This window comes from Pimephales promelas, chromosome 8 (genome assembly GCF_988280905.1).
Source record: "Pimephales promelas chromosome 8, fPimPro1.hap1.1, whole genome shotgun sequence".
Lineage (NCBI taxonomy): Eukaryota > Metazoa > Chordata > Actinopteri > Cypriniformes > Leuciscidae > Pimephales > Pimephales promelas.
The window spans coordinates 19,800,470-19,819,343 of NC_142776.1; the positions used below are offsets into that span (position 1 = coordinate 19,800,470).

Genomic DNA, 18,874 nt, shown 5'->3' on the forward strand with positions numbered 1-18,874 from the left:
CAGATCACATGACCATTCACCAACACTGGGCATGCGCGCGCCGGTGTAAACAGTGGTTGGCGAATCAGGGAAGGACACGTCATGACTGATAACACCCAATCATAGAGCCGAGCGTGAGCCTCTGCGTCATCGTTTGTAAACTCCTCCGTTTTGTCCCGTCTACACTAAAACGCCCTCCAGAGATTCAAAACGCAAAACGCAGCTGCAGCGTTTCTAAACTTCTCCGTTTTAGGTCTTCGTTTTTCCCGTTTTAGTGTGGACGGGAGGTGCAAACGTAGCAAAAGGTCTCCGTTTTTAAACGAAAAAGCAGTAGTGTGGACGGGGCCTAAGTCTCAGGACTCAGGTGTCCCCAGAATGTGTCTGAAGTTTCATCTCAAAATACCCTATAATTTATTACACCATGTTTAAAATGAACATTTATGGCTAGGAGAAAAAACATGTGGTTTTGTGTGCATCTCTTAAATCCAAATGAGCGGCTGCACCCAGCCCAGTTTCCAGAAAAGGGGGGAACCTTTAAATCTCTGAAAAGGATGAAAAGGAGTCGGACACTGACAAAGGAGAGACTCCGGCAGAAGCAACAACTTTGAGAATAAACCAGGAAGTTTAGTTGAGTTTAGTTTAGTATGTACTATAACGAAACAAAACACACAAACATGTTGCATCATGTTCACTTATTAATTGTTATACAGGTGCTCGTGGCAAAGTGACAGAATGCCTACCGAACTAGAAATATGCTGCATGTAGAGAGAAAAGGAATTGATTTAATTATAGTTGTAATTTCTACTGCCTAATGCAGTATATAATATAAAGAGTCCATCAGCAGTATTGGTCAGGGCCTAAGCCAGTGGCCATAAGCAGAAGTTGATTAAAAAAAAAAAAAAATTGAAAATAAAATTTGCAACGCCATTCAAGTGTGTCTATACCAGTTAGCGCTCTGCCTTAATAAAGTGGCATTGAACTGCAATTACACCGAATCGTTCTTCTTCGGACTGTTGACTTGTCACCATTGGAACTTGGAACACAGCATTCCAAAGTTGCTCGCTACAGAAAAGCACCTCTTTAGCGACCCGAATCACAAGATGTGATTGCGGACGCGCAAGCCACTCCGCTGCTGTGTGTGTTCTGGTGAGAAGACAAACAAGAAGCTGAGATTGTAATGTGAGGTGCTGTCCAAAGCAGTTTTATATATAATATTTAAATAGTTTTGTTTATTTAAATTAAAAGTTAGGCTAATATTCTGTTTTATTCTCTCTTACTGTTATATTAAAAATAATGACATTACAAAGTGAAACTATTGCAGGTGTTTTTCATTGCACGTTTTTAATTTTAAACTTTTTGATTTATTAATTTTTAAGATTTCTTATTGTGGGACAGATTTTTGAAAAGGTTTCAAGGGTGGAGTGACAAAGTTTGAGAACCACTGGCCTAAGCAACGGAACGTGATATAGAATGTGTGGTTGAGTAAACACTGCCGACATTTATATTCAGACACGATGCAACATTGAATTTTGCTTAATAGGTCCCTTTTAAGACTGATTTTTTTTTTTTGCAAGAGTACTGGGCTTGCACTTTAGAGATTGACATATTTAGTGATTATAAATGGAGGGGTCTCATCTTGCTTTTTATATCACCTATTCACAATCTGAATACAAGTTTAGTGTTTCATGCAGATAAGTACACTACAAAGTCTCTGGATTGAAAACCGTATTAAAAATGCGCGTTAGAAACTGGAAATACAGTACAGAGAAACACGCCGGTTTTTGGTACCGGCGACTACTGAAATCTTGGTACTGTGATAGCTCTAATTTACAATGCCTTTATTAGCCATTTACAGTTATGGTGGTTTGTTTGCATCCATCCAACACAACTAGAGATCAAACTGCTTTTGCAAGGTCAAAGCATACATCAAAACAAGTTCAACTGAAAATAGTTTTCCACCTCGGTTCACAGCCTTCTCACTACAGCATGGCCTGCCCTGTATTCTCAAAGTTCACACAAACATGCCTGCGTGGTGAAAAAGAAGACCCCTCCTGAGAAAGATTTATAGAGAGACACAGCAAACATGGGGTTTGGCATTAAAAGCGTGTGTTATCAGCAGGGTGGGGTCAGTGCACACAGATCACTGACCGAGGAGCCCAACTGCTTCAAATCAACTAGATGTGGCCACACAGAGCGAAAAACAAGTGTTGAGATTTAAACTAGAGGCTTTCTGAAAAAAGGGAAGTATAAAGTCTGGAAGGTCACAACAAGCTCTTAAGTGCAGCAATCTATAAATTACCAAGCTATAGACCATATCTGGAAGAAATAATGTTAGTATCAGTACTGGGTAGTAGAAAAATTGACTCCTCATTCCATCATGATTCTTCTAGTGCTGTAACTAATTTTGATAAATGATCAAAATGTTTTAGATTTATCAAAACACACACACACACATATATATACACTCACCTAAAGGATTATTACGAACACCATACTAATAACGGTGTTTGACCCCCTTTCGCCTTCAGAACTGGCCTAAATCTATGTGGCATTGATTCAACAAAGTGCTGAAAGTATTCTTTAGAAATGTTGGCCCATATTGATAGGATAGCATCTTGCAGTTGATAGAGATTTGTGGGATGCACATCCAGGGCACTAAGCTCCCGTTCCACCACCACATCCCAAAAATGCTCTATTTGGTTGAGATCTGGTGACTGTGGGGGCCATTTTAGTACAGTGAACTCATTCTCATGTTCAAGAAAACAATTTGAAATGATTCAAGCTTTGTGACATGGTGCATTATCCTGCTGGGGGGGTCTTCTGCTGTTGTAGCCCATCCACCTCAAGATTGTGCGTGTACTTCAAGGTGTACAAGTACAGCGTGTACAAGGGGTTGTGTAACGAGTGGTTATTTCAGTCAAAGTTGCTCTTCTATCAGCTTGACTCAGGCGGCCCATTCTTCTCTGACCTCTAGCATCAACAAGGATGTTTTTCCCTTTTCACACCATTTTTTTAAACCCTAGAATTGGTTGTGCGTGAAAATCCCAGTAACTGAGCAGATTGTGAAATACTCAGACTGGCCCGACTGGCACCAACAACCATGCAACACACAAAATTGCTTAAGAAGGGATGAATATTTGCTTCAAGAAGTGATAGGCTAAGGGCCCGTTCTTCGTACGTTGCTTAAAACATCCGAGATCAAATGAGACATCCAAGATAATATTTTTGAGCTAATCATGATCCGGCTAATTGGGTTCTTCAAACACTCCTGCCGCTTATGATTAGTATAGCTGGATTGAGTTATCTGAGATAACTGCGCGTTCTCGCGTTGGTATAAAAGGGGACATGTATTGATAGCAGAACCAGTGATCAGCAACGCTGCTATTGGCTGTTTGGCCAAAGAACACGCCCAGTTTTTTCTCCCAAGCAGAACAAGAGCTTTTAATGGAAGGTTATGCTGAATTTCAGTCTTTAATTAAAACGCCAGGGAACAACTCAAAGTGTGCAAAAGCCAGGAGAGAGTGCTGGCAAAAGTAAAAGACAAATTAAATGCGTTTGTGGTGGCCATGTTAGATGTTTTAATATTTTTTTATTATTATTTTATTTTCATAATTACTTTGTTCATTGTAATGTCAGAGTCACCACACTATAATGAACATGGTGAAAGTGAAGTACAAAAATATTCTACCTAATGGTAATTTTTACTAGGCCTTATAGGCCTACTAGTCTCTTTTAAAAAGGCACTGTTAAATAAATGATTGTCTGTTGATAAAAGCAACCAGGAAAAAGGAGGAAAAATGATCTTGGGTCTTAAATGGCTTGCAAATGGCAAAAAAAAAACAAAAAACAAACAAACTAAGAGCTCGAGGTAAACTTTGTGAATGGCACGACAGAAAGCATATCAAGTTCTCTGCATCTCCAATAGTGTAAAGGAAGCCTCTCGCAAAGAATTTTAGGGCAATGCAAACATTTTGTGCTGTTGTTAAAGCCTGACATTGAATTGAACATCAATGTGCATTTCCAACAAAATAATAACGTATAAACGACACCCTCACGGTGGTCGTTTTACGAGAAAAATAAATGAATCTCAGAAATTAGGCTAGCTACACTATCGCGCTGCGCTAAAGGACTTCCCGTATCAGCAGTTGCTATGACAGCAAGTCCAGGATGAGCGTCAAAGAACCAAACAATCCAAGATCATGGCAAATCGCCAACAATCAAATCCAGCTAACTGAGCTAGCGACGTACGAAGAACGGGCCCCTGGTGAGTGAAATTATATTTGTATTATCCTTCTGTAGGCTATTAAAGTGACCAAAAAGACATTTAACTCCAGCTCACCATCAGTGTCACCAAACCAAAACGTTCGTACGTATGGAGGTCAGAGTTTGTGTGCAGGTATACAAATTTCCCCATCAGATTTGTTTTTATAAATCACAATTTATGCGTCGAAAGTAGCTCTTTCAGGGCCTGTTTTGTGAGTACACAATGGTTATAAATGAGGCCCCTGGAATCCACTGAAGACAGCAGTGGTAGATGATCACAAGATCTGCTCCATGGTCAATAAAAACCCATTCACAACATCCGGCCAAGTGAAGGAGACTCCAGGAGGGCAGACTGATCTCATGAAGTACCGCGTGTATGACACACCAATTCGTATTTCCATTTTTGGCGTGCTATCAAGACGCATAATCGCTTTTCAGCGTGTTTATGAACGCCGTTGACTTAAAGTTATTACTGTATTTATAAATATATGTCCTACCTCAACCCCGTTCCGTCACTGGGGTTAATGGCATTTATGAGTGTTCCCTTACCATCCTAGGAAAAAAAGAGATCGCTCCACAGATGTAGATCTACATTTTGCTTCATTTCACGCGGGCATTTGACGGTGTGTAAAGACACGCGGAATCACTCGGACATTAATGGCGTAGACATGCACGCAGATAGCTCAAAATGCGTAGATAACACGTGTCATTGTCAAAGTCTACAATCAAGAAAAGACTTCACGAGAGCAAATACAGAGGGTTCACCACAAGGTGCAAATCATAAGCATCAAGAATAGAAAGGCCAGATTAGATGTTTGGCAAAAAAAAAAAAAAACACATCTAAAAAGCCTGACCAGTTCTGGAAAAGCATTCTTTGGACAGATGAAACTAAGATCGTCCTGTACCAAAATGACGGGAAGAAAAAAGTTTGAAGGCGGCTTGGAACAGCTCATGATCCAAAGCATACTACGTCATCCGTAAAACATGGTGGGGGCAGTGTGATGGTATGGGCATGCATGGCTTCCAGTGGCACTGGATCACTGGTGTTTATTGATGATGGGATAGAAGACAGAAACAGCCGGATTCTGGAGTGTATATGAATATACTGTCTGCCCAGATTAAGCCGAATGCAGCAAAGTTGATTGGATGGCGTTTCACGGTACAGATGGACAATGATCCAAAAAATACTGCAAAAGCAACCCAGGCGTATAAGGAAAAGTAGTGGAAATATTCTGCAATGGCCAAGCCAATCACCTGATCTCAACCCGATCGAGCATGCATGTCACTTGCTGAAGGCAAAACTAAAGGCCCACGAACAAACAACAACTGAAGACAGCTGCAGTTGAGGGCTGGCAAAACATCACAAAACAGGAAATCCAGCCTTTGGTGATGTCCATGGGTTCCAGAATTACATTTGAGCCCCTGGAAATGGGGGGACTGTGTGTAAAAAAATTGTAGTTCCTAAAATGTTAATTTGCTATTTTTGTTCAACGCCTTGAATTAATGAATTTGAAGTGCAGACTTTCAGCTTTAATTCGTTTAATTTTATTCAGGTGGTATACAAAGGCAGAAGTATGGAAATTGTGCCTGTGTCCAAATATGTCATGTACCTAACTTTATATCATAAATCTGAGAAATTGAGGATGTTTCAGCCACACTAAGGCTTTTGGCCCTCATAACAACAAGTGTATTTTTAATTCACCTCCTTTTGAATCATCTTCAAGTGCCTCTTCATGACTAAGGCTGGAACGACACATTAACATCGATTGTGTCAATTACGCTCTTTGTGTTCATCCCAGGTCAAGTTTAACAACAAAACTCTAGAGAAGATGCTAATGGCTAGTATGGCAGCTTTGCTTAATACGGTAGCGTTCATACAGCATTTTGTTTTTTTACGTGCAACAACCCCATTCTATAACCGAATTGACACCTGCAAATTTGTAGGGCTGAGAACCGCATTCTCGACAAACCCATACTAGTTGCCTGCATTGTCATATAATGTGAGAGCCACAGTGAACTGTATAATCATTAGGGATGCACCGATATGAATATTTTGGTCAATACTGATAATTCTTTATTTTTGAAAGCTGATAACCGATATTGGACGATTTTTTGAGAGCAAAAATAAAAGTCTCAAAAGCCATGTCCCAGGCAAATAATTATGTTCTCATTATTGTTTTAAATGTAGCCAATATGACTAGGCCTGTCGCGATAGTTAATAAATCAATTAATCGCACAATAAAAAAAAAATTAAAAAATGAGCTCAATAATTTTTCCGGCTGGGATTATTTCCATTTGCATGCTTGTTTCTTTTCCTCGTATCTCTCTATCTACCAAAAAGACTGGCTCTCTCAGAGACTCTCGGTTCCTTAGCCTAGGAGGAGAGAACTAGAGCTTATTCTCTACCCGAGCCCAAACTTGACCCGACCCCGACACTATCCTCGGGCCAGGCCCTTGATCTAGAGACGTGCACTCCCAACACAATAGAGTGCGGCGTGGCGTTAGACCTGATGGCCGAGTGCGAGCGGTAATGCACTCACTCTGTGTGTGCGGATTTCGGGAGAATAAACAGTTTTGCGACACAAATGTAAATGAAAAAAGAAAGGAAGAAAAAATAAATAAAAGGACATTGGCCATGTCTATCAGTTGGATTTTTCTCCAGTAACAAAAGCCACTCCCTGTGAAAAGAACATAGCCTGACTCCGTCAGACTTCGTACTTCCGCTCTTATTCAGTTCGCTCCTGTACTCAGTCTGAGACATCGAAATGTCTCTCAGTTTCCCTCCGGCCTGAAAACAAACAGAGGGCAGGTTGAGAGCAGTGAAGTAGACACTAAGCACAGAGTTTAAGATTGTATTTTAGGTTAGGGAAATTGAAAACGGCCGCGGATATGGAGACTCGGGATACAATTCGCTCTGTTGTGGAGAATATTCCCACCATTTGCAAACTGAAGCCCGAACAAGAGGAGCGTTTGTTAAACAATTTGAAATGGAGGTGATGATGTGGCCCTTCTCCTTCTCCCGAAAAGTTTAATTTATCAACTATTACCCATCGCCAAAGGCCAGCAAGGTGGTAGTTGTGATTGTGTCCCCCATGGTTGCAATCATGGAGGATCAGGTTAAGGAGGCAGCAAAACTCAGTCAGTCATGTTCACTCCTGTATTTTGCTCAATTGGTTTTGCTTTTGCATCATGCATGTGTTTACAGAAGTTCGATGCGGCTGAGCTGGCGAATAACACGTCATAACCTAACGTTATGTGATTGGCTTACAGGTAACCAATGATTTTATACTCTAGACAAGCACCCCCACCCCCCGCGAGAAAAAAACACTTTTCAATTATGCCATGCCAGACTCAGTCTACCTAGCAAAGCGAAGTAGCAGAGTTTGGTATTACCAGGCTAAGAAGAACCTAGCTGAGGAACAAATCCACTCACAGGGAACACATTGGCCACATTGTATAACAAACTCCCATACAGCAAACAGCAGGTTGACACATGGCATGTGACACACTGAGGCAGAAAGACCTTCAGACCATTTACCTGTACAAGATTTCAGACAAGTGAGAAATTTTATGTCACTGACAATGGTAAAAGGGAGAGTTCCAATCCAGCTTCCTTGAAAAAAAGTGCCTTTTACCTTTACATTTTTGCAAACCTAAAAAATTAATAAATAAAACACTGCAGGTTCCAGCTGAAATGAACACTAGTGGCAGTAAAAAAAAATAAAAAAAAACACCAATATTTACTCTATTGCAATTGCAGAGGCAGATGACCTATTAATAAAGACTTTTTCTGTGATTTTTCTTTCTTGTAGTTATGACCTTAAAAGTCAAAACACTTTGGTCATAATAACACTTTTTCACACACCGTGTGCATGATTAGTTAACAAATACTTTGTTTTAAATATCAAATAACAAGCTCCAAATGTCTTTTGTCAGTTCCAAAAGCTCCAAATGTCTTTTTGTCTTCCAAATGTCCAAATGTCAGTCTTTTCTTCTCATGTAGTAAAATTGCTTGTGTTTAGTGTACAGTACATTAGTAGTTTTATTATAATCGGGTAAATTATTAACCTTTTAAACTAGACACTTCATATTCAGTAAGAAATGGGCCTATCTAAGCAGAATCTCAGAAACGGCTGTTCCTCAGAGCGGTCAGAGTTGAGAAACAGAGAGAAAGGCTGAAACTTATACAGAAGATTCATTCTCTCTCTTTGACATTCAGAGTTCCTCTCTATGAGAAAATTACAATGATTTTAATCCATCTAAAATGTTGCACCCTTGGTGAGCAAGAGTCTTCTTTTAAAAACATACAAAATAAAAATTGCTTTAGAGTTTGGTTCACTGATTAAGTGTTATTGCCTGACCTACTAATTATTTTGAATTGCGTTCAGGTTAATATTGCTGTCTATTACTATTATTGTTATATTAGTGCATAACTACAAATTATGAAGTATAAATAATAAACAAATGAAAAGACAGAATAATAAAATAGCAATTAAAAACTGTTTATATTATAAAAGATATTTTAAAAAAATAAATATGCATTTCATATATTGTTATTTTACACTATCACAAGGTTTTAGTGTCCATGTGTTCAGATTTACTTTGTGATTATGTAAACTTTACAGAAATTTAAAAACTAAGTTAAAAACCAGAAGAAAGAAGATATCCAACATGTGAAGGACCTTCACAGAACTTTCCTGGAACTCCATGACATCATCAGTGACTGGCCAGTTCTTTGAGACTCCAACCACCCACTGAAGGGAGAGCCATGAATGAGCTCAGAGCCAATGAGAATCATTATTTCAGTTTTATCCCAAAGGAGCTCATCCTATTATGGTTTTACCATGACCCCCGGGACCAACAGCAGTGAAAAGAATAAAGAATCTCCTCTAACCCACCACTGCGTCTGCTCCATTACCTTTACCACAGCAGTTAACTCTCACTCATAGCAAACACGTCGGAAGACCTTGTGCTCCAGCACGGATCACTCAGGATGGGCCTTGCTTTTTAGAACTAGATTAGAATAAAAGTGAATATGGTGTTATGTCAGAAGAATTGCCAAGTAAAAATGAGGCTTAAAGGACAGACGGACTTTATTAAATAGCAAAAAAAATATTTGGCCATTCTACACAGTTCTTAAATGGCTAATTGATGGATGAGATGCATGTTTGCAACTAGTGGTTAAATTTCCAATTTTAAGCACATTAAATATTAAAGGGATACTTCACCACTGGAAAGATGACTGTGTTTTTAAAATGGGTCATTTATGTAGAAGAAATTATTTTTGAATTTGGAACTTTCTAAACTGAGAAAAGCCAGAAAAATGTATTTTTGACATGAGGATGAAAGACAAAAACTCCCAGAATGCACTTGCTTCACAGCCCAAGGAGGCCACGCCTACCGGCAACAGAGCGCAGTAGTTAAACAACAAGTCTAGGCTACTAGTGAGTCTCTGTGATGAGTCTTACCCGGGATTTCGAGATGGCACAAAATTTCCAGGATCCGGCTTTTGTGTTCTACAGTCGCCATTCATTAGGTTTACTGTGGCGAGCAGGACGAGACTGAGGGCCACGGCGCAAGATTACTGATGAGCGACACCTGTGAGACACACCGGTCTTATATCTCTCACGGAGGAGCGGGAATTTTCTTAGCAATGTTAAAACCCACATCAGCTGATCATATGAAGCTGAATCCCAGTGAAAAGAAGTAAAACTTCTTTCCCCTCACTGCTCTTCTCCTCCGTTTCTGCTGCTTTCAGCTGGCTCTGAACTAAAACGCGCTGTGGAAACGCGTTGGCCTAGTACTTTTTACCCTCTTTGCCATTATAGTTTTTCAAGATGTTGGAACTACAAGAAAGCCTCAATGGACCTACCCATCCCATCTATAAAGATAATAAATTCTTTGTTTAGGAGGATAAGTCAGATAATTGGCAGAGGTATTTGTACACCATTGAGGACATATTTATGAACAAAAATATTGATTTTAAATAATAAAATACATAAAAAAGTACTCATTGTCCCTTTAAAAATAAACTAAATGATATACAGCTTTATTATGGATGCAATTAAGATACAAGTTTTACACACACCACATTTATATTTTTTTATAAGCAATCTGTAAGAAATGAATTGCCATCAATGTTGAGATGCAATATTATCAACAACTGAAAGCTATATGATACAAACAAACAACTAGTCCACAAATTCTGTCAGATAATGTTAAGTTTACTGATAAATTGATAGTCAGATGAAACAAAACAAACATAAACCCTGTAACTTGATTGCTCTAACCTTTATCAAAACAGAAGTCCATTTCATGTACTTCTTTATTGTAACTTCCTATAGCATTTGCATTCTGCAAACTGTTACCTAAAGCTAGGCTATGTGTTTGCAATTGATTGCAATTGGGCAGTACATTGTCGACTACTACTCGAATGCATGCAGCCAGAGCACAACGGATTGAAACCAAAACCAAAAGGTACTACAAAACAATGAGATGTCATGGCCAAACACATTTATCTGACATTTCGTACATGGCCCAACCGCTTAAAAAAAAAAATGTAATACCATTGTAGTGTCAAAAAGTGTGCAGCTTGTTTTTTGTTGGCTGGTAAGCTGATCAATCAATACTGAAATACATTTTAAATAGGCTAAATGTGTGTGTGTGTGTGTGTGTGTGTGTGTGTGTGTGTGTGTGTGTGTGTGTGTGTGTGTGTGTGTGTGTGTGTGTGTGTGTGTGTGTATTATAAATTAATAGCATTTTCTAACATCCTCTTCCCACAGCTCTTCAAAAAACTTCCCAGCCAAAGACTGTGGTATTTCTGAGCTAATGCCTCTCTCTCTCCTTCAGGTAAATTGTCTCCAGATAAGGGCCATGCCAAAGAGGATACCTGTCCCACACTCCAGCCAAAACCAACCCACCAGAGTACCTCTGAACATTCAAACTAAGAGTATCAGTTAACCTGCTGGGGTTCAGTTTTGTCTCACTGCAATTAGATGGAGACAACCCAAACACAGCAATCAAACTATTCCCTCTCAAATCAACAAAATGACTTATCAATATAAAATTATTATATTAAATATCATATTTACACAGGGGGCAAAAAAAAAAAATCAGCCATAGACTGCTGTAAAAGGCTGTCATAAAAAAAAAGATTGTCATTTCATGAAATGACTGGACTATTGGGAGCAGAATTTGAGGTAGCATTGTTTTGACCCTAAGATTCCAGCAGCTTGTTGACCGGGTTGTCCACCTAGGTTGTGATCCTCAGACATAGAATTAATTTTTATATGACAACCTTTTACAGCAGCAGCCCATGTCTGCTAAACCCCCTTTGCCCCTGGGTAATTAGCAAGTGCCTGATTTACACTTTCTAATACTTAACTGTTATTCATTTTTGCATTTTATTCTATCTTCTATATATTCTATCTAAACAATGTCTCATTACAATGGCAGCTGCTGTATAATAAATCGCATACTAAATGAATAAATGTAAAGGGTTTAGGCTAGCTAATTAGTCAACAAGCCAAAGCAGCACAACATGGCATTATATGCAATGAAACATGCCTTACAAGAAGAATCCATATCAGGCACAAACTTTGGTTAGATGACATATCTGGATTAAAACACTTTTTGTATAATACAAAATATTAATTTTCATCTGACCTTCCATTCGGAAAAGGACAGTTTTTTTAATTTTCCTCATTCCCAACAAAATCAAACATTGCATAATGTTCAGTTCTGCTCTTGAAGTCAGTTTTATTTTACCACTACATTTTCTAGAAGTAACTTCCATCATTTTTAGAAACGCGTTTCATAAAAAGCAGGCAAACAAACAAGTGACATTGCCTCACTGTATTCAGAAGTATTTCAGGGAGTTGCCAGGGTGGAATCATTCAGGATATGTTACTAATAATAGATTTTACTCCAGATTTTTCCCTCACGACAAAGACACGAAACGAAAGAGATGTTCTGCTCCACAGTGATTTATTTTTGTGTGCACAAATTCAATTATTTAGCCAAATGATTTTTAATTCCTGAAAACACCTCTTATGGGATTTGAAGGACCAAAATGGCACTGTATTAGTCAATTTTAGACATTATGCACGAAGAAAACGCCTTTGCTTTTCAAACAGTCCACACAGCAAATAACGTTACTGTATGCAGTTGAAAAAAGTAAGTTAAATTAGCATCATTTATTTAAAGCTACATATGCGAAGTTCGAACCAGCACAAATAAGTAGGCTACAAAACAGTAAGCTGCTGTTCTGAATGACACTGGAGTAATGTATGTATTTGCAATCAAACGGATAGTTTAACTAGTTAGCCTATGGCCTGGGATTAAAGCAACAGTTGGTCTCAGTGTCAATATTTCTAGGCCACATTTAACCCTTTCAGACACAGTTAAAAGTCACTATCTAAACCTTAAGATAGGTGTTGAAATGTTAAAGTAGAAAAAAGATGACGCACAAAACATGGACGCCGATTTCAAGTGTGTTGATGTTGAAGCGCGCGGTTAGTAAATAAAATATAATTCTCTCACCTGCACGGAATCGGCCGCCATCTTGCCTCTTAATAACTTTGAATCAAACTCAAAGCAAGCAAAAAGGAGGAATGTCTGTATGAAGTTAAACCTCTCCACGTCTCTCCAAGTTAGCTCGTATTTCTGCCTGATACTGAAGAAAACACATCGGATCCACGACTTGAGCTATTCCATAGCGCAGCCGGTAAACTTCCCAATTCCCATGACGCTGCCGAAATATCCTTGTTTGATATACGAAAAACGCAATTAGGTAAAAGCTTTAAAAGTTACAAGAAATCGATGAAATAGTTTCCCGTGACAGATCCACGAATAGCGACGTGGACATGCGAGTGTTTTGAATGCGTGTATTGTTGAACACGCTCCTCTCCCCTGCTCTCCCAGCTGGAGTCAAATCCTACACTTCCAGTCATGTGATCAGAAACTCGCAAGCATTTTCCCATGAGTGCCCATGCACACTGCCAAATATAGAGTTTAAATAATTCTTGTATATTTACTAGAGCGTCGTATCAGATTACATCAGAGCTTTAATGTTTGATAATTACAAAAACACACAAGCCTACTGGGGCAAAATTCCAAATTTGTGGAATTACATTTTTACACAAGGCTGATACTAGGTGGGGCTATGTGTATTCTGTAGGCTTTAACCTGTCAGAAATGTAGAAATATGTTTTAGTTAACAGGCTATTGTTTATCTATTATATATACAGGGATTTAAGTCAAGCACAACATATTTGTAGTGCTTAATAATAATATAATACATATTACATTGTATTATATTGTTAGAATAATTTAATATAGCCCATTTAATAAAAATAACGCTTAAGTATTACATTTACATGTGAATTGATAGCCTATTTATCATCCTATTTCTTATGTCTTTTATAAAAGGCAAAACAACCGTTTTTAACCAATCCCAAGCACAAATATAGTATGTAAATCATTTGGTTTGACAGCTGCATAGTGAAATAAGAGCAAAGAATATAATACACCCATTGTAAGGACTGCAAGCTCGCGAATTCATCTTCTCACATTTCTTTAGCTTTCCCTATCCTCTAGCCTATATTAATGAACCCAACAATATTTAATGTTTTAGCTCTGTAAAATAGCTCTGTACATTGTTCATAAATCTGTTCAGCCTTCTTTTCCACATCTTTGGTTTGAATTCGGTTACCATGAGGAGTCATATCCTGTTTGAAATCTCTGTAACCACCATTGGCTTTCTGACTTGAGCTTCCAAAGAGCTAAAGAGCTGGAAACTTCCTGTGGTAACAATTGGGCTTCCTGTGTTAGACCATGTGTTTCTCTATCACATATGATAATCTGCTGTTGCTTTTATATTAGGTTACACCAATAAGCTCAGTAAAGGGGTTTAGACATCAGACTAAAGCATGAAATGGCAATAGCATCCCAGTTCCTCATTTAGAATGACAGTACTATGGATTTCTAAAAACCTCATGTTGTACCTACCTACCGCATGAGGAATCATTACCTTAAAAGCATAATGCCTTAAAACAAAATAAATTTGTTATAAGGAGCTTTTAACAGCTGTGCGGGGATGAGGACATTACCATAAAATCATAATGTTCTGTGCGTTCACAAGGGAAAACCAGTAAAACCTGTCTCTGTGGTAATAATAGCAATTGATTATTTTTTTATATATATAACTATGTTGCAATGGGAGCAGGTTGGCTTTGTGTCATGACTGAGTAATGAGTCATGACTAGAAGGCAAGCAATTGATGTGTCATTTGTGAAGGGGATTCACTTGTGTCAAACCTGAAAGAGACAGTACAACAGGGTTAATATTCAACACAGAGCTGATAGTAAGGGGACATTGAAGAACCATGGAATTTAGTATCATTAAAAAATTAAATGATATTGGTCATCCCCAGTAGTCGTTTGACACACTGTATTAATTACAGTTGTATACTGTATTAATTACAGTTGTTACAGTTATTAATTACAGTTGTATTGAATACTGTATTAAGTGTTGGGAATAGCAGTACTTCTGGTACAACATTCCCATTAGAGGTCTAAATAAAACACTTGCGCTATTATCATATCGCCATCTAGTGGTAAATTGTAATATAACAACTACAATATGAGACACACTGGTTTAGTTTTGTCTTTTTAATTTACAAGTAAATGTGTCTTCTTCGTTTTATTTGTATTAATCTTCGCATTATTATGATCATGAATGAAGAATGAAATTATTAAATCTTATTAATTAGTGTGGCATACTATTTTATTATATTTTAACAAATTAATATCCACAAACAAATATTCATAATATTTATGAAATAAGTCATGATATTTATACATCAACGACAAAAAAAAAAAAAAAAAGACATCGATTTTTTTAACGACATCAAAACGTTTAGTCTTGAATTAGCCTATGTTTTACATCTTTGGTAGGGACTTAATATTTCTATCTGGATATTCCCATGTGTTTTGCGCCATCGTGTGGTAAATGGTAAACCTAATCTTGCAACTAAGAAATTCTGCAGAACACAAAAGAAGATGCGAACGTTGGAAACCAACCGGTTTTGGTGACCATTGACTTAAATTGTATGGGCTTTCTTTTTGTTGAACTATCCCTTAAAGGGTTAGTTCACCCAAAAATGAAAATTAAGTCATTAATTACTCACCCCCATGCTCTACCAACCCCGTAAGACCTTCGTTCGTCTTCGGAACACAAATGAAGATATTTCTGATTAAATTTGAGAGCTGTATAACTACCACATAGGCTCCTAAGGGACTGCCTCTTGACGGCCCAGAAAGTCAATGAAGAAAATGTTTAAATATCCCAAGTGACTACCGTGGCTCAACTACATGTTTATCAAGCGACGAGAATACTTTTTTGTGCAAAAAAACAGAAACAGAAACGAGACTTCCTTAGATTTCCACGACGCATGCGCGAGAACTGAACTGATCAGTAGTGTAAGGAGATCGCAATTCTCGCGCATGCGTCGTGGAAATCTAAGGAAGTCTCGTTTCTGGCCTACAAGGAAGAAAAGGAATAGTCGAATAAACTCGTTATTTTTGTTTGTTTTTGCGCACAAAAAGTATTCTCGTCGCTTGATAAACATATAGTTGAGCCACGGTAGTCACTTGGGATATTTAAACATTTTCTTCATTGACTTTCTGGGCCATCAAGAGGCAGTCCCTTAGGCAGCCAATGTGGTAGTTATACAGCTCTCAAATTTAATCAAAAATATCTTCATTTGTGTTCCGAAGACGAACGAAGGTCTTACGGGGTTGGTACAGCATGGGGGTGAGTAATTAATGACTTAATTTTCATTTTTGGGTGAACTAACCCTGTGTGGGCAGATCACACAAACATAAAGAACACCATATGTGTGACAATATCTGTGACATAAAGAACACAATTTTGTAGATCTGTAAACGTAAGCAATGAGACATTGATTGTATGCTTCCTCGATTTTTCTCCTCTCTACTTTAATGACAACAGTTTTCAGGATCAGTTCAAATGAAAACCATAAAAAGTTGCTTGAAATAAAATGGAAAATGAATGTTTGTCATGGTTTTTTAATGAACCATATACAATTATCGTTACAGTCCTGATAACAAGTTACAGGCTAGACAATTATGGTCACAGTTACAATAACTTTTAAGAGACCTCTCTACTGACTCTCTACAGTTATTTACGGTAGAATGTTGATGAAATTAATAATGTTCCAGTTTAGAGTATTTCTTTTTAATTATTTCCTATTTACACCAGAAGGAGTGCTGTCAGATTTTCTTCATTCCTGATAAAAATTCAGTGAAGAAAACATCAACCAGAGTTTAATGTTTATATAATTATACTTTTTTCATTGGTGAAACAGAAGCACAATCATAATAGATAATATAATTTCCCTGTAAGATTCAGACTAAGAACAAACCCTACTGAATACAAACATAAAAAAAGGTTTTCCTGCACAATTAACTGAGACAAAGCTGTTCCAACTGATGTACACTCAGCGTACAATGTATAGAATGATGACGGTATGTGTACCTAACAATTAAAGCCATTTATCTTGGTCAATTACACTATGCAGGAAGGCAGAGCATGAGGTGTATGCGTGTTCTCTCGGATCACATCACATTTGGTTATTCTTCATGTAGAGTTTGCATGCTTTTTGCATATATAAGTGGGTTTCTGCAAACACAACATGTGAAATAGGTCTGTTTTTATGCTTCGAAACTTTTGAACTCACACCATGTTACCAGTACATTGGGATGTAATATATATACACAGTATACACTTACCTAAAGGATTATTAGGAACACCATACTAATACTGTGTTTGACCCCCTTTCACCTTCAGAACTGCCTTAATTTTACGTGGCATTGTTTCAATATGGTGCTGAAAGCATTTTTTTTTTTTTTTAGAAATGTTGGTCCATATTGATGATAGCATCTTGCAGTTGATGGAGATTTGTGGGATGCACATCCCTCTAAAAAAAGGTTCTTCAGCGGTTCTTCAGGGGTTCTTTGCGGTGGTCATGGTGCTATATAGCACCACTGCCATTTAAAAAACCTGTTAAGCCCAGTTTGGTTCTTCAGCGGTTCTTCTATGGTTCTTCAGTGGTTCTCTGGGGTGGTTAAGGTGCTCTATTGCACCTCTTATGGTTCTACACAGCACTATTTGATAAAGACAGTGGTTCCCCTAAGCCAATGAACCACTTTCATATATAGCACCATTTTTGTTTAGACCAGGGCACGAAGCCTCCGTTCCTCCACATCCCAACAATGCTATTGGGTTGAAGTCTGGTGACTGTGGGTGCCATTTTAGTAAAGTGAACTCATTGTCATATTGTCATGCTCAAGAAACCAATTTGAAATGATTCGAGCTTTGTGACATGGTGCATTATCCTGCTGGAAGTAGCCATAAGAGGATGGGTACATGGTCGCCATAAGGGGATGGACATGGTCAGAAACAATGCTCAGGTAGGCAGTGGCATTTAAACAATGCCCAACTGGTACTAAGGGGCCTAAATGTGCCAAGTAAACATCCCCCGCACCATTACACAATCACCACCACCACCAGCCTACACAGTGGTAACAAGGCATGTTAAATCCATGTTCTCATTCTGTTTACGCCAAATTCTGACCTACCATCTGAATGTCTCAACAGGAATCGAGATTCATCAAACCAGGCAACATATTTCCAGTTACAACTGGAAATCGCTTAAATCACCTTTCTTTCCCATTCTGACATTCAGTTTGGAGTTCAGGAGATTGCCTTGACCAGGACCACACCCCTAAATGCATTACAGCAACTGCCATGTGATTGGTTGATTAGATAATTGCATTGATGAGAAATTGAACAGGTGTTCCTAATAATCTTTTAGGTGAGTATATATATATATATATATATATATAGTGATTCTTGTGCATCTGGCAAAGAGCTGAAGCAAAATAACCACCAATAAGAAAAAAAAGCAATTCACACCCCAGCAGGTGTTGACCATTCATGCAGAGGTTTTCATTACCATTTTCCCAGCTCATTTATCCATAGCTTATCGCAGATATCCATTTGTATGCACATTCAAACAGTTTGCCATTTTTCAATCCTTAATCTCCTATGCATGTGCAATGAGGGATCAACTTTAAAACATGACAGCTGTCAATGTCAGGGTTAAAGGAGGCAGCACATAATTGAATCTCCATATTAACCAGAGCAAATAACAAATGTAGAATAATTGCCTGTGTCACCTCAGATGCTCATAAATAAAATAAGCAAACTTTAGCTTCCAAGATAAAGCCCCTTGTTCATGTTTCTTTTTACCTGTAAATTGAGATTTTTCGTATTTGAATTTTGGGTTAATAACATGATTAAAATCCAAAAAATTATTATCGGATAACAGCAACTTTTAACTACAGAAAGGAGCATTCAATGTCCATCAGTCACTTTACAATGCGTTTATAAGCTTACAAAGAAACAACCAAGAGATGTGTCAGTGTTGATATTTTTGTTATAGAAAGTCGAAAATGTCAGGACACACACAGACATTTATAATGTTTTGTGGCTAATTTATAGGAGCAGTTATGAGTTAAATGGATATTTCAATTATAATAATTCTGCC

The 18,874-nt window shown here is 38.0% G+C and overlaps 1 protein-coding gene across 2 annotated transcripts in view; it reads right to left on the minus strand.

Moving 5' to 3' along the window:
• Nucleotides 1-13,205, minus strand: part of pkn2b (protein kinase N2b) — a 61,192-nt gene extending 47,987 nt beyond the window's left edge. For both annotated transcript variants that reach the window (XM_039691589.2, XM_039691588.2), the window contains exon 1: nucleotides 12,784-13,205. In XM_039691589.2, the coding sequence (XP_039547523.2) occupies nucleotides 12,784-12,804 (21 nt within the window). In that variant the 5' untranslated portion in view covers nucleotides 12,805-13,205. The remainder of the gene's footprint in view (nucleotides 1-12,783) is intronic.
• Nucleotides 13,206-18,874: the final 5,669 nt, after the last annotated feature.